We start from the raw sequence: 15,613 nt of genomic DNA, 5'->3' as shown, positions 1-15,613 counted from the left end.
CTTTAAAAAAAATGTACCTTTATTTAACTAGGCAAGTCAGTTAAGAACAAATTCTTATTTTCAATGATGGCCCCTTTTCAGGGGCAGAATGGCAGATTTGTACCTTGTCAGCTCGGGGGTTTGAACTTGCAACCTTCCGGTTACTAGTCCAACGCTCTAACCACTAGGCTACCCTGCCGCCCCCATGTCTATGCTAATAATATGGGGAAAAAATACTATCTAGCTAATCAACACCTGTAAAGATGTTTTTGCGAGACAACAACTGCTCATTGTGCAAATATATTAAAGTTTTCAATACACATTGAAGAGGAAACATTGTTGACAACATGTAAACTATCTAAGCCAACACCTTCTGTTTTGCCCCATAGTTGTGCATGCGTTGGTTTTGTTGCTAAACAACCAACCAGTCTATACATCATTGGCTGGATTTAACAAAACTGCCCACGATTCATGCTCAACAGGGTCAGAAGCACAGACGCTTACACACACGCACGCACGCACGCACACACACACACACACACACACACACACACACACACACACACACACACACACACACACACACACACACACACACACACACACACACACACACACACAGAAGGAAAAGCAATCATACTAAGTGCCTTCTCTGCAGCTATGGTACCTTCTTCTCCTGTATCTCTGTGTGTGTGTGTGTTCGTGCACTTCTTCATAGTACATTTCAAACAGCTGATTGACAATTTGTATTTCACAAAGAAAGGAGAAAGTAAGAGTTGAAGATTGCACAGAAGAAAGGGAATGGTTACAGGTTTCAAAGGAGTTAAAGTGATTTTGTGTGAGTGTGCCCTGACCATGGAGAGCCTTCTTATTCGCTATTTTGTTAGGTCGGGGTGTGACTAGGGTGGGTACTCTAGGTTATCTATTTCTATGTTGGCCTGGTATGGTTCCCAATCAGAGGCAGCTGTTGATTGTTGTCTCTGATTGGGGATCATATTTAGGCAGCCATTTCCTCAATGTGTTTGGTGGGATCTTGTTTACGTTGCCTGTGAGCACTCCATTGTCTTCATGTTTCATTCATTCTTTATTGTTTTTGTGCGTTTCAGTTAATAAACATGTGGAAACTATACCACGCTGCACCTTGGTCTGATAATTCTTAGGAAGAATGTGACAGAAGATCCCACCATAACAGGACCAAGCAGCGTGCCCAGGAGGAGAAGGGATCCTGGACTTGGGAGGAGGTCTTGGATGGGAAGGTATTTTGGACTTGGCAGGAGATCTTGGATGGGAAAGGATCCTGGACTTGGGAGGAAATCATGGTAGGACAGGATAGCCTTCCTTGGCACAGAGGACACAAGGAGAGGAGGGAGGACAGTGACGACGCCAGGGTTCCCGGCCACAAAAAGCCCCAAAAACTGCCCGAAAATATTTTTGGGGGGGGCACAAGGGGTGGTCGGCGGAGCCAAGGAGTGAACCAGAGCCAGTCTGGGAGAAGAGGGAGAAACTGGAGGAGAGTGAATGGAGAGAATCAGATACCGTCAGTGAGTTGAGGAGAGAGAAATGAGAGAGTTGTTGAGTTGGTGGAAGATGCACGACATTTGCCCTAAGGAGCATGTTATCAGTTTAATGCCACCTGAGTCAGCTCTCCGTACTCGTCCTGAGGAGCGTGCTATCAGTCTGGTAAAATCTGTGCCGGCTCAACGCACCAGGTCTCCAGTGTGCCTCCACAGCCCAGTACGTCCTGTGCCAGCTCCTCGCACTCACCGTGCGAAGTGTGTCATCGTTCCGGTACAATTGATGCCGGCTATGCGCACCAGGTCTCCAGTGCGCCTTCACAGCCCAGTACGTCCTGTGCCAGCTCCTCGCACTTGCCATGCGAAGTGTGTCCTCGAACCGGTACAATTGATGCCAGCTATATGCACCAGGTCTCCAGTACGCCTCCACAGCCCAGTACGTCCTGTGCCCACTCCACGCACTAGGCCTCCAGTGCGCCTCCCCAGTCCGGTACGTCCTGTGCCTGCTCCTCGCACTCGCCCTGAAGTGCGTGTCACCAGTCCGGTGCCACCTGTGCCGGCTCCACGCACCAGGCTTCCAGTGCACTTCCCCAGTCCGGTATGTCCTGTACCAGCTCCTCGCACTTGCCCTGAAGTGTGTGTTACCAATCCGCTACCACCTGTGCCGGCTCCACGCATCAGGCCTCCAGTGCGCCTCCCCAGTCCGGTACGTCCTGTGCCAGTTCCACGCACTCGCCTTGAAGTGTGTGTCACCAGTCCAGTGCCACCTGTACCGGCTCCACGCCCTAGGCTCTGGACTTTGAACCCTCGCCAGCGAGGGTTCACAGTCCAGAATCTCCAGCTCCAGGGCAGGAGCCTTCCCCTGCGCCGGTGCTCAGTCCAGATACGGTGTCCAGTCCCGCTCCATGGCAGGAGCCTTCCTCTACACCGATGTCCAGGCCAGGGCTGGTGTCCAGTCCCGCTCCATGGCAGGAGCCTTCCTTTACACCAATGTCCAGTCCAGGCACAGTGTTCACCCCAGGTCCATGGCTGGATCGTCACCAAAGCTGATGGATCCGCGAGCTGAGCGGGTTCTTTGGCCCGCACCGGAGCCGCCACCAATGCTGATGGATCCACGAGCTGAGTGGGTTCTTCATCCCGCACCAGAGCCGCCCCAGATGCTGGCGGATCCGCGGGATAAGCGGGTTCTTTGTCCCGCACCAGAGCCGCCACCGATGCTGGCTGATCCGTGAGCAGAGTGGCCACTTCGCCCCGGAGCCGCCACCAACGCTAGATGCCCACCTGGACCCTCCCCTATAGAGTCAGGTTTTGGGGCCAAGGTCCGCACCTTTGGGGGGTGGGGTACTGTCACGCCCTGACCATAGAGAGCCTTCTTATTCGCTATTCTGGATAGGTCGGGGTGTGACTAGGGTGGGTAATCTAGGTTATCTATTTCTATGTTGGCCTGGTATGGTTCCCAATCAGAGGCAGCTGTTGATCGTTGTCTCTGATTGGGCATCATATTTAGGCAGCCATTACCTCAATGTGTTTGGTGGGATCTTGTTTATGTGTAGTTGCCTGTGAGCACTCCATTGTCTTCACGTTTCGTTCATTCTTTATTGTTTTTGTGCGTTTCAGTTAATAAACATGTGGAAACCATATCATGCTGCACCTTGGTCCGATAATTCTTATGACGAACGTGACAGTGTGTGCGTGTACCATCATCTTCTCACTGTCACACAGCAGATTTAGGTGTTTCAGGTCACTCTCACTGTCATAGTTTAAACTTTGAGTGGAAGAGGAGGAAACCGAAATAGTGGAAGGGTGGATGAGAAACAGAGAGAGAGCGAGATGGTTAGAAAGGTACTGCAGTGTACAGATCGCTGTGAGTGATTTTGCAATTGGACATCTATCCATGTCCTGAGGATGTCGGGAAATGCCTTAAAAACTGGCCACTAGGGGGAACGGTGAGCGCTATTACCATCAAGTAGGCTTGGGTTTGGCTAGGGTGTTGTGGATGAAGGTGTGTTCGATACCAGTGGTGGACACTTGTTTTAATTTTGGGGTTTTAACCCTATCCCGAACATGAACCCTTACCTTAAACCATTTGGAATAAGTGCCTAAACTTAATGTTTGAACCCTATCCAAAACATTAACTCTTAACCTTCTAAATGTGATGTTTGGAGTAACTTCCAAATGTGAAGTTTGGAGAAACGTGAATAAACGTCTAATTCTGCAGTGAGACTGTGAGAGCTTCTTGAGCTCAGGATAGCTGATAAGTGGAGCTATATGTTATCTACACAGAAACTTTCAGAGTGAACTTTTCTGCTCTCAGTGCACACACACACACGCACACAGCTCTTATCTCTCTACACCTTCTTACCTGCAGAGTGAGTGAGTGCGTGTGTGTGTATGTATGTGTGCGTATGTGTGCTCTGAGCTTTTTTGTCCGCAGTGGAGGGTGACCTGGGTCAATCAAGAGTGTCTGATTGGTTGTTTCTCCAGATGGTGTTTCTAATCTCTCTCCTGACTGGCTGCTCAGTGGCAAGGGCTCCTGAGTGTCGCTATGGCGATAAGAGAGTGACAGTCTGGCAGTGGTCATCAGCAGGTCATCTAGAAACATCCTCACACACGCACAAACACTGTAAGGTCTCTAATTTCTCTCCCTCTCTCCAGGAGATTGCAGCGTATCTGATCACATTTGAGAAACATGAAGAATGGCTGACGACATCACCCAAGACCAGGTGAGACACACACACATGCGCACACACACACGTGCACACGCAGACACGCACACACAATAATTTATGGTAACACATGTAGAACTTACACAGTACCTTTACTATCTAAAAATGTCAATGTAAAATGATGAAAACCTAGTCAGCTATAAATGTTGCATTAATGAATGTAAATGTATGATGATAAGTGATGTATAATTCAGGTTTTATGGGGGACGTGTGTGTTTAAGAGAGAGGTTAGCAGGATTTCACATCTGAAATTGAATATGTATAAGCATAACTGCAAATTAGTTATAGGGAGAGAGAGCGGGAGGGAGAGACAGATAGAGGGAGAGAAAGATTTTGAATTTTAAAATTCCCTTTATCGGGTCAAGACCCTGCAGTACATGAACATTCCAGCCTGTAAGAAAAACAGAAGTTTAAGAGAGAGAGAGAGAGATCTAATGAGAGAGCGATAAAGCCATATCCTATTCCCCATAGACCTGAACCCCAAGACAATTGTGTAGATCTGAAAGCATTGGTTCGGTGTAAGTTCAATTGATCAACTTCCATCAGAGGTTGAGGTGGAGCTATTACCATATAGTGTTTATCAATTCAATCATATACCTAGGCCTAGTGGGCATTAGCTAAGGGTCGATCTGGGATTGGGTGACTGTCACACTAGGCTACATTTGAATCTAGTTAACATCTGACTGGAGTTTAGCCTCCAGCCAGCTGCTAGAACTATGGTAATTGGTTATGACACTCGCAGGCCTAGCAGTCTGATGGATGGCAGCTGTAGACAGTCAGTCACATTAAATCCACTCAATTCAGAACCACAAAGAAATGGAGCCAGATTATGGTAGATTACAGCTAATCCTGGTGTGGGCTGGGGCTTTGGTGAACTATAGCATACTCGTATAGCCAATTTATAACAATTTTATAGCAGGTTCATATCAGCTTTATAACAATGTTATATCAGGCCCATATCAGCTTTATAACAGTCTTATATCAGGCCCATATCAGCTTTATAACAGTCTTATATCAGCTTTATAACAGTCATATATCAGGCCCATATCAGCTTTATAACAGTCTTATATCAGGCCCATTTCAGCTTTATAACAGTCTTATATCAGGCCCATATCAGCTTTATAACAGTCTTATATCAGGCCCATATCAGCTTTATAACTGTCTTATAGCAGGCTGATATCAGGGTTATAGCAGGTGTGTTATAGCTGTTCTCAATGCTCTGTCTTGATAAGTGGAAACAACTGGCTCTCCACCAGCAGTCAGTCACCTTCACACTCCTCCCATTCCAACATACCTCATCAACTCCAGCTAATGACTGTTTTAAACCTTAACACTCCTCCACGCCTTTCTCTCTCTATATCTCTCTCTCCATCCTTCCCTTTCTTTATCACTCTTTCCCTTTATCATACACTCAATCTCCTCCCCCTCACTCACGCCCTCCCTCACTTGTTCATTCACCCCATGGGATACAACCGCTCAAGAGTTTTGTCAAGGGTGAGCAGAGCACCTAGTTCAAGGACACACAGAGGACACACAGAGGACACACATCTGGGAAAGTTCTTGACTGCACATTCTCTTTTGCAATAACGACGATACACACAGAACCAGGGGATCTTCAGCAAGCAGAGGTTGCAAAGCCTTCTCTTCCTCTAGCACTCGCAAACTCAGGAAATGCTTTTTATATCCCAAACAGCTTGGCACTTGAATCAATAGTATATGTAAAGTCTGGTTGAATCAGAGTGTGTGTGTGTGTGTGTGTGTGTGTGTGTGTGTGTGTGTGTGTGTGTGTGTGTGTGTGTGTGTGTGTGTGTGTGTGTGTGTGTGCGTGCGTGCGCTCGCGCGCGTGTGTGTGTGTGTGTGGTTGAATCAGATCCCTCATCTTTATATCATCTCTTTAACATAATTAGAGTTAACCGCGGCGGGATGAGTCACAGCAGCCGTGAGACACAGAGACTAAACTAAGCTTTGATCAGAGGGCTACTGTACTCTACTGAGAAACACACTGAAACACAACACATTTAAGGTGGCAAAGAAAATAAGCTCAAAGTACATTCAATTTCACTGAGTGTGCATAAATTTAATTACCATAATCTCTGGTCATGTACTTTTAGTGAAAAATGAACAAAAAGAGAGGAGAGGAATAAACGAGAGGAGAGAAGAGGAGTAAAGAGGAAAATAAAGAATGTGAGGAGAGGAGATAGGAGAGAATGAAAGACAAGGGGAGGGGAGGAGATAGGAGAGAATGAAAGACAAGGGGAGGGGAGGAGATAGGAGAGAATGAAAGACAAGGGGAGGGGAGGAGATAGGAGAGAATGAAAGACAAGGGGAGGAGAGGAGATAGGAGAGAATGAAAGACAAGGGGAGGGGAGGAGATAGGAGAGAATGGAAGACAAGGGGAGGAGATAGGAGAGAATGGAAGACAAGGGGAGGAGATAGGAGAGAATGAAAGACAAGGGGAGGAGATAGGAGAGAATGAAAGACAAGGGGAGGAGATAGGAGAGAATGAAAGACAGGGGGAGGAGATAGGAAAGAATGAAAGACAAGGGGAGGGGAGGAGATAGGAGAGAATGAAAGACAAGGGGAGGGGAGGAGATAGGAGAGAATGAAAGACAAGGGGAGGGGAGGAAAAAATGGGTTTGTGTGTGTGGGGTTTATTGATTGTTGAAATGCTTGTTCTGTCTCTGTTGTTAGGAGATAAGGCAGCAAATCCTCCACCTCTCGCTCGGTCTCACACACACACACACACACACACACACACACACACACACACACACACACACACACACACACACACACACACACACACACACACACACACACACACACACACACACACACACACACACACACACACACACACACACACACACACACACACATACACACACCCACTGGTCCCACTGTTTCTGTAATGTGGTGATTGATTGAGGAGCTCCAGGGATGACATTGAGCTCATGGTACACTCAGGAGGAGATCTGCCCTCTGTGTCTACAGCATGTGTGTGTTTGTGTGTTCAACAGCAGTGTGTGTGTGTCTTCACAGGTTTGAGGAATAGTAGCTGAGTAAACAGTTTTCCCGCGGTGCAGCTAAAGCACCCTGCTAAAATATTAACGTGTGTGTTTGTGAGCTAATATGTTAGCGTGTGTGTGCGTGTGTGTGTGTGCATCATACACAGAGGGCTGAAATGACAGAAAGATTGATAGAACCACATTTGTAGAACCACACAATCAGCGGTGAGCAGTGTGCATTTCTGTTAATCCAAGAATAACTTTTGTCCAAAAATAACCTGTCACTGTTGTCATGTCTTTGGCTATGCCGGATTAAGTGATATAACATGCTATTCTATAAAATAATTTCTCCGTAATTAATATTACCTGACTGAGCTAATCATGTAAATGTAATTAACTAAGAGAGTCGGACACCACAAAATAATATTGATAAGGCTGTTATCTTCCGAATAAACTCTTAAAGACCTAGTCATATTCTACATCAATAGCAGTCAATATTAATCGTCATCTTAATTCAGTCTCATCTGAAAGTTGTAAATTCTTGCACGAACCCTGGCTAACAAGTTGAACCAGCAACACAAAATTGGGTTTAATTATTTATTTACTAAATACCTAACTAATCACACAGAATTACACATACACATAATTAAATCATAACTTGATTACAAATTACGTCATAAAGGAAAACGTCCCTAGTGGGCGGAACAGATATGACAGCTTGTTACACAAAAGAAAAGGGGCTGGGTTTGAGTGAAAGAGCGGGAAGACTGAGGAACAAAGAGCGAAGCTGTGCTATCGTAAATACAGTATCTTATGCATTCTAAATTACCGCTCATTTGGAAAACTAAAATGCAATACATATTTACTCTGAGCGGCGCTTCGGTAGGTTGGTGGTAGATGGAAGGCTGTGTTGCCCAACCGAGTCCTTCGTCCTTTGAAGAATGTCTCTGCTGGTAAATTGAATACGTTGTAGTAACGTCGTTGTGTGGTAGACGGGATACTCTGTCTGTTCCTTCCTAACCCTCGTTTGCAGCGGCTGTTGCTAACTCAAAGGCTAGGAGGTATCACATCTGTAGTGAATAAGAGTTCAAAGTTAATACTATTCGCAACCAAAGCTCACGCTGATGTTGGCTTCGTTCTGTAGCTATTATCTGAACTATTCTGACATCGGACCGTCAGCCTCACGTCCTCGGAACAGGAGGTTATATTGTCGTCAAGGCTTTATATAGGAAGGGAGAGGAGGACGTGTTTGAAAAGTTTTATAGCCCATGTCCCTTCACAGGGGAGGGCCACTGATTGAGCAGAGCCCTACCTTATGAAAACCCAAATCTCATATTTTAGAAGCTAAAATCACATTTCATCCCATCACGAATAATTTCATATTCAAACATTTAAATTGAACAACAATTCCATGGGAATCCAATAACTCTGATGTGTATACTTTCCACTGTAGAGTTTAGGTCATCTTATCATTGATGAGAATGTCTCAGATGACAACCGAACTGACATCATATTCATTGAGTACCACCGCATATGTTCAATTGGTCAGATTACCAGAATATAGTTAATTTCTCCCCACCTTCTTATGTTCCCAGAATCTCTATGTTAACCAAGGGTTTTGCAAATTTAACATCAGTAGGGTAGAGAGAGGAAAAAGGGGGGAAGTGTTTTTTATGACTGTCATAAACCTACCCCCAGGCCAACGTCATGACAGTCTCCCCATGTTGGGTTCAATCTTGCGATTAACCTGCATGTTGCAAACCAACATAAAAATGACAGTGGGTTGTCCTGGTTGTGGACCATCGTTGTGGTCCCCATCTGGTGGTCGACCCGGGTAGGGTGTCTGCAAATGAAGAAGTCCGCTCCATGGCTGGGCAGCAGATGTCCAGTTGGTGATCGTTGATAACTATATGATAAGTCTACAGCTGTAAGGCACTAGTTTTGGGCAGTCTACAGGGGTGACCTATGGACTTCTGGGAAGAAAACTGGTGAGTGCTATAGCTGTAGAGTTAAAGGCCTCAAAATAAATGTTCAACTTTACTAAGGCTGGTATTTTGCTTGGACCCTTAAGTGATCCTAGCATAAATCCTAATTGGATGTTCCGTTGTGCATGTGCGTTTATGCTTACGCAAGCACACATGTCAAGGGAAGGAAACCAAGTATCCTGGCAGATTACAACTTGTTCAGAATGAGTCTGACGTAGTCCGATAATTTTCAGGTCAATGCCTGGAGGTCAGTCAGAATTGGTGTCGAGAGAGTCTGTGGTGGTTTTACTACCAGTCACTGTCTTCCACTATTGTAGTGACGGTAGGTATGAAGAAGTATACTTCATAGATATGTTATCCACGGAGGAGCTAACCTCATGACGGAAGTACTCTAAGTATTAGACCATGACTTCTAATAACATTTCTCCTGAACAGAGGGTTCTATTTATTAGTGGTGTGTGTTAACCATTGGAAGAGTGCAATGGAGATTCCCTTCCCTGTGTTGCACTCTGGGTGACTCCTATGTTGCTATTATCAATAGCAATTTAACTTGTGAGGTTACTAATCCTCTTACTGAGTGTTGTTGGACTGACTGTGGTATTGGTACTGGTACTCAAGGGTTCCAGTTGTCCTACCGATTTATTCTGAAATGTTATCCTACAGTAATACATGATTAGAGCATTTTACTAGTTGTCTTGGAGTGACTACTACACATGACAAGGAATAATTATTGTTACCATTTGTTTTGGAGGTGGACAGGTCTACTGGACTTCCTTTACGACCAGTGTGGTACACCTCAGTACTATCTTAGATGTGTTCTAAGATAATCCCCATCTAGGGGCCTGTCTGCTCCTCACTGTTCTCAAAGGGGAGTTTACAACTGGATTTGATGTATGCTCTGGTGGCCTCGTACGGTGATGTCCGTAGTCCCGACCCCCCCACCGGCCTCGATAAGGCTCATCATGGGTCTGGGCTACTATTCCCCCCCCCCCCTTTGTGTCTCAGGATCCCCCCACCAGCCGGTGGTGTTGGTATCCGAGGTGCAAACTAAAAGTTCGGACCCTCTGTACGAGTTGTCAGTGGCTGTAACCTTTCAACCAAATCTTCTGGTGTTTGTGCTTTAACACCCTCAGTGGCTGTCGAGGACTGTCAGTCACCACCGCGTCCGCGTGTGGCAACCTCTTCAGTACCTGCGAACTGAGACAAGGATATCGGTCTGTGATATCGCAAAGTGTTTCACCAGTGGGAGTCATCGGGTCAGTTGCTGGACTGACGCCATTAGTGTCATTGTAAGGGTTGACAGTCCCCCACAAAGCGTAAGCTGTGTCAATGTTTTTCTTGCTGAGACGCCCGCAGTGTTTGCGGAAGTGTCCGAAGGGCAAGAGAAGTTCATCTCAACTACCGTATTGCACGAATGTAAGGAGGAGTGAAGTTGCTCATTCACATAGACAGCTGGCTCGAAATCATGACAAGAATGGTCAATCAGATTGGCTGATGGAACGTGTCGAGATATCGTAATATCTCCTTGGATCGGATTCTGGCCCAAGGGGTTTCTAAACATCTTTTTCCCAAGGGGTGCTTTTGACAGATACCCCTCGTGAATGTCTGTGTTGCTGCTAGCGTTAGGGGAAGACAGTGTGGTCAGTGGAGAAGGCACTGTAGCCTGTGACCATACCTGGTTGGTTTTCCAATCCATCAATGGGAGTAACCGATCCATCAAGTCTGCTCCAAGTAGCCGGGGTACAGTTTCGAGGCTGGTAACATACACAGGGTGGATGAGCGATATGTCCTTGAAGTGTAGTTTCAGCATGACTCTCAATGTGAGAGGCGAGGTAGTCTGAGTGACCCCTCGAAGTGTAGTGTCGTATCGTTCCACTTTTAACCAATGTTTAGTTGGCTTCAAAGCCCTTTCTAGATCATCAAACAATGTTTAGTTGGCTTCAAAGCCCTTTCTAGATCATCAAACAATGTTTGATATTGATATTGATATTGATATTGTTGCACCCGAATCAATTAGCGCATGACAAGTTAAGCAGTCCTCCAGGACTGTTCCCCGGTATGGGCGTTTCGATTCATGTTTAGTGGACATATTCCCCACAAAGTGGAGTGGTCGTTCGCAATGACGTGATGTGTCAATTCTGTTCAAGGTGGAAGCAGATCGAATTTTCCGAATTTGAGTGGGCTTGCCTTTAACGAAGCGTTTGACATTTTTCTTCACAACCTTTGTATCAGAGTCTATAGACAAAGCCCGTGGGCTTGTTTCTTGCTCAAGCGGGCCCTGGATAGGGTCTCGAGTGAGAGCGGGAGAGATTTGAATTTTAACGTCCTTGCTATGTTAATTCCTGCGGACCTGGTGTCCAGTAATTCCCCGTCTAGTCCTCTTTTACACTTTTCTCAAATGTTTCTCGCTTTAGTTCTTCACGTAGTGGAAATTCTGCAGAACATTGGTCTACGTTTTGATCATCCTTCAACCCTTTGTTACCCTTGTGCTCTGACACTTTGTGTGGGTTGGGTGCAGGAACGTATTGAACAGGTCGATTGTAGTCGTTTTGATGGTGACATACTTTACAGTTATTTTGACCGCGGAGGTTATTGGAATCATGGTTTCGTGGTAGAAACTGTTGTTGTGCGTCATCTCTTAACGCTCCAATACCTGATAATGCACCCTCTAACTGGAGTGAGTGCTCCTGGTCAAACTTTAAAACCGAGTGGTCAGGGCTCTTAGCATTGAGAGCGTTTGATGCCTCAAAAGCTGTGCTTGCAAGCTCTCTGGGTTGTAAGATAGGCAAGCCAACGTGGGCTGCAGGGCCCAAGTAGGTAATGAAGGTTCGGATACATGTTCGACAGGATACATGTTCGACAGGAACATTTGTTTAAATGGTAACAGGTCTTCCATGCCTGTTTCAGTGAGTAGGCCAAAGTAAGCCGAACGAAGCCTATGATAGTAAGCTTGTGGGTGTTCGTTCCGAGGTTGTTTGACCATGTTAGCCAGTGAGCTATCGTGTTTGCGAGTTGCAGAACCACTGAATTCAAATTTCAAAGCTGTGGCAAGTTTAGTGTAGTCATTTAGCACGTGTTGCTGTTGTAGGCGAATGAACCTTGTCACGTGTCTATTCGACGTTCGCTTCTACAGGTAAACCCTGTCAGAACCCGTAGCGTTCGGGTAGCCATCCAATGCGTCCTCTATGTCAGCTAGGAACGTCTCAGTATCGTTTGGCTGACCTGGAACGGTGTCAAAGGTGGGGAAATTCTTGACGAGTTTGTCAAGGTATTCCGCATCAAGCGGGTGGAGAGGGTTGGCTTCATCCTGTGGGGAAAGTGGGCCCGAAAGGCCAAGACGAGAAGCCAAGCTTTGGCTTTGTTGGCCAAGAGGCGCCATATTACTCAGTGCCGAATGGCCAAGAGGAGAAGACTGAGGGACACATGATGGAGGCAATGTCCGAAACCTATTGTCTTCACTCCTTTGAGTACCGGGCTCCGGTTGCTTGGATGGATAGTCACGCTGTAGAGCGTGACCATTCTGGACTTCCTCCAGATGGTACCTAAGGGTGGTATTCTGCTGCATTGCAGAGTCCACTTGAGCGCTTAGAGTATTGATTTTGGACACGTGAGTGTCGCACTTGCTCCTTTCGATCTCAAACTTATCTGTCATGGTTTGCAGATAGAGGTCTTGAGTACAGAGCGAGAGATTCAGTGATGAGATTTCTTCCTCTTGCTTAGAAATCAAGATTTCCATCTTCATCACCCGAATTCTCTCATCATTCATTTGGTCAGCGACTTCAATGAGTTTTGCTGATTTGTCATCCAACTTTGTCATTGTGTTCATCAATTGATTGTCTTTGGTCTGCAGAATTTTGAGTAGAACCGTGTTACTCTGAGTAACGTTCAACAAAACTGCCTGCATGTTATCAAATTGTGCGCTCCTGTTTGTAGATAACTCAACAGATTTATCTAGTTTGAAGTGGACTACATCATATTTAGTTTTGTTGTCGTTCCTGGAGACAACGATCTTGTTGAAGAGTTTGTGCTCGTTCATCGTCATAAGTATTTGCAATTACTTTTAATTGTTCAGATTTCAAATGCAGTTCCTCGACTAGCAGATTGTTTTCATTTCCTGCTTTTGTCAATAGTTGCTCAGTTCTCTCCACCTGTCCCCTCATGTTAGCCATGTCTGGCACGTGCTTCAGCTGTGCACTGTGGTATTGGACCGATGCCACATTTTTATGGCGATACATCAGTGCAAAGTGGGGAGAACCGTCACAAAGCCTGTGTTTGATGGTTGGTTTTGGAGAGCGTTCGCAATTTTGGCTGTTTTTTCCGCTAATGGCATAATTAGGGTTGGTATCGCTGCTGAGGTCAGAGATCAATCCTTTTATGGGTGGAGGTTCACTAATTAGCGGAGGAGTGGTGACCACCTCCTTTGATAGCTTGCACATTATAAGAAAAATTTAGAGGAACATTTTTCCTATTTTCTTTCAAAGTTTGGGTTTGGAATTCATTGGAATTTAATGAGACGATAATCCATACAATCTCCATTGATTGGATATCATAAGTGTAAACAGTAGATAAAATGTTGGGAACATTCAAAACTGTGGTACACTTCTTCCTAAGACCGAAGCCACGTGGGATTCCCGCTGGGGCGGGGCTTCTGTCAGTACTGGATTACTGAATGATTTTGCAAAAACCAATTTTTACTGATTGATCAATTTAATGATAAATCAGACCTGTATAGGCTATTTGGGAATTCTAGGTTAGTTTGGAAAAAGTTTACAATGTCTTGTTTAGAAAACTCATCAATTTGGATATTATTTAAAATATCTATTTCAGAATGTAAATTGCCAGATTTACACTTATTAGTTCAATTGGATAAGACATTGATATCCGTCTGGATATCATAAGTATTGACTTGAGTGTGACCTGAATAATTCTTCATGAACTAATATCCTGGGCACACGTCAATCAAACGGAACTACCCAGGTCGGGACTTCCGTTCCGCAAGGCGGAGGGATTTCAACGTAGCACAAGAAAACAAAATGGCTATTTTCCCTTGATAGCTTTAGCACGCAAGCTAAACCCTCCTTTGCGCCTTGGTCAACGCGCAAGAGAGACAGAGATACATATCGCTGGTCAAGCTTATATCTCCTGAATTTCAATCGGCCGGCTCTTTGTCCTCGCTCGACAAATTAATAATGACCGAGCCTACCCACGTCTGAAATGCATCAGGTAGAAATAGCCCTGCGTTTGGCCAAACGCTCTATTTCTCAGATTTCTATAATGACCTTTCTCGGCCCTCATACAGAAATCTATTCCCTTACGTTACCCACGGACTACGTCAGCGAACAACACGGAGACAGGGAATCTTCAGCACACACACACACTCAATAATGCTTGTCTTTAACACTCAAAAAATGTGTACAATAACTTGGTATATTATGTAATCTGTTTTTCAATTTTATACCGGCTGAATCAAAATGAAAGCCTCATTCTATTTTAGATTCCTCACAGTGGGCACCAATTATGTAGTGTCTTTGGCTATGCCGGATTAAGTGATATGACATGCTATTCTATAAAATAATTTCTCTGTAATTAATATTAATATGAGCTAATCATGTAAATGTAATTAACTAAAGTGTCGGGCACCAAATAATATTTATGGAGCTGTTATCTTCCGAATAAACTCTTCAAGGCCTAGTCATATTTTACATCAATAGCAGTCAATATTCATCGTCATCTTAATTCAGTCTCATCTGAAAGTTGTAAATGATTGGTTATCTGCACGAACCCTGGCTAACAAGTTGAACCAGCAATGCAAAATTGGGTTTAATTATGTATTTACTAAATACCTACAGTGGGGCAAAAAAGTATTTAGTCAGCTACCAATTGTGCAAGTTCTCCCACTTAAAGAGATGAGAGAGGCCTGTAATTTTCATCATAGGTTCACTTCAACTATGACAGACAAAATGAGAAAATAAAATCCAGAAAATCACATTGTAGGATTTTTTATGATTTTATTTGCAAGTTAGATGGCCGTACTTCTTCATTGCACAAATGAATAACCTCATCCAAATTCTAAAGACTGGTGACATCCAGTGGAAGCGGTAGGAACTTAAAACAAGTTCCTAAGAAATATAGTTTTCCAATGAGAATCCAGTGAACAGACAGAGACCTAAAAAAAAAAAAATCTGAACGGTTAGTCCTTGGGGTTTTGCCTGCTACATAAATTCTGTTATACTCACAGACATGATTTTAGAAACAGTTTTAGAAACTTCAGAGTGTTTTCTATCCAAATCTACTCATAATATGCATATCTTATATTCTTGGCATGAGTAGCAGGAAGTTGAAATTGGGCACGCTATTTATCCAAAAGTGAAAATGCTGCCTCCTATACCTTAAGAAGTTAT

The 15,613-nt window shown here is 44.7% G+C and overlaps 1 protein-coding gene across 3 annotated transcripts in view; it reads left to right on the top strand.

Annotated features, from left to right (window-relative positions):
- The window catches only part of camta1b (calmodulin binding transcription activator 1b), a 119,740-nt gene that overhangs the window by 70,185 nt on the left and 33,942 nt on the right, over positions 1-15,613 (top strand). For all 3 annotated transcript variants that reach the window (XM_031825129.1, XM_031825126.1, XM_031825128.1), the window contains exon 4: positions 4,149-4,216. In XM_031825129.1, the coding sequence (XP_031680989.1) occupies positions 4,149-4,216 (68 nt within the window). The remainder of the gene's footprint in view (positions 1-4,148; positions 4,217-15,613) is intronic.

This window comes from Oncorhynchus kisutch, linkage group LG5 (genome assembly GCF_002021735.2).
Source record: "Oncorhynchus kisutch isolate 150728-3 linkage group LG5, Okis_V2, whole genome shotgun sequence".
NCBI classification, from domain to species: Eukaryota; Metazoa; Chordata; class Actinopteri; order Salmoniformes; family Salmonidae; genus Oncorhynchus; species Oncorhynchus kisutch.
This window is presented reverse-complemented; position numbering and strand designations above follow the sequence as displayed.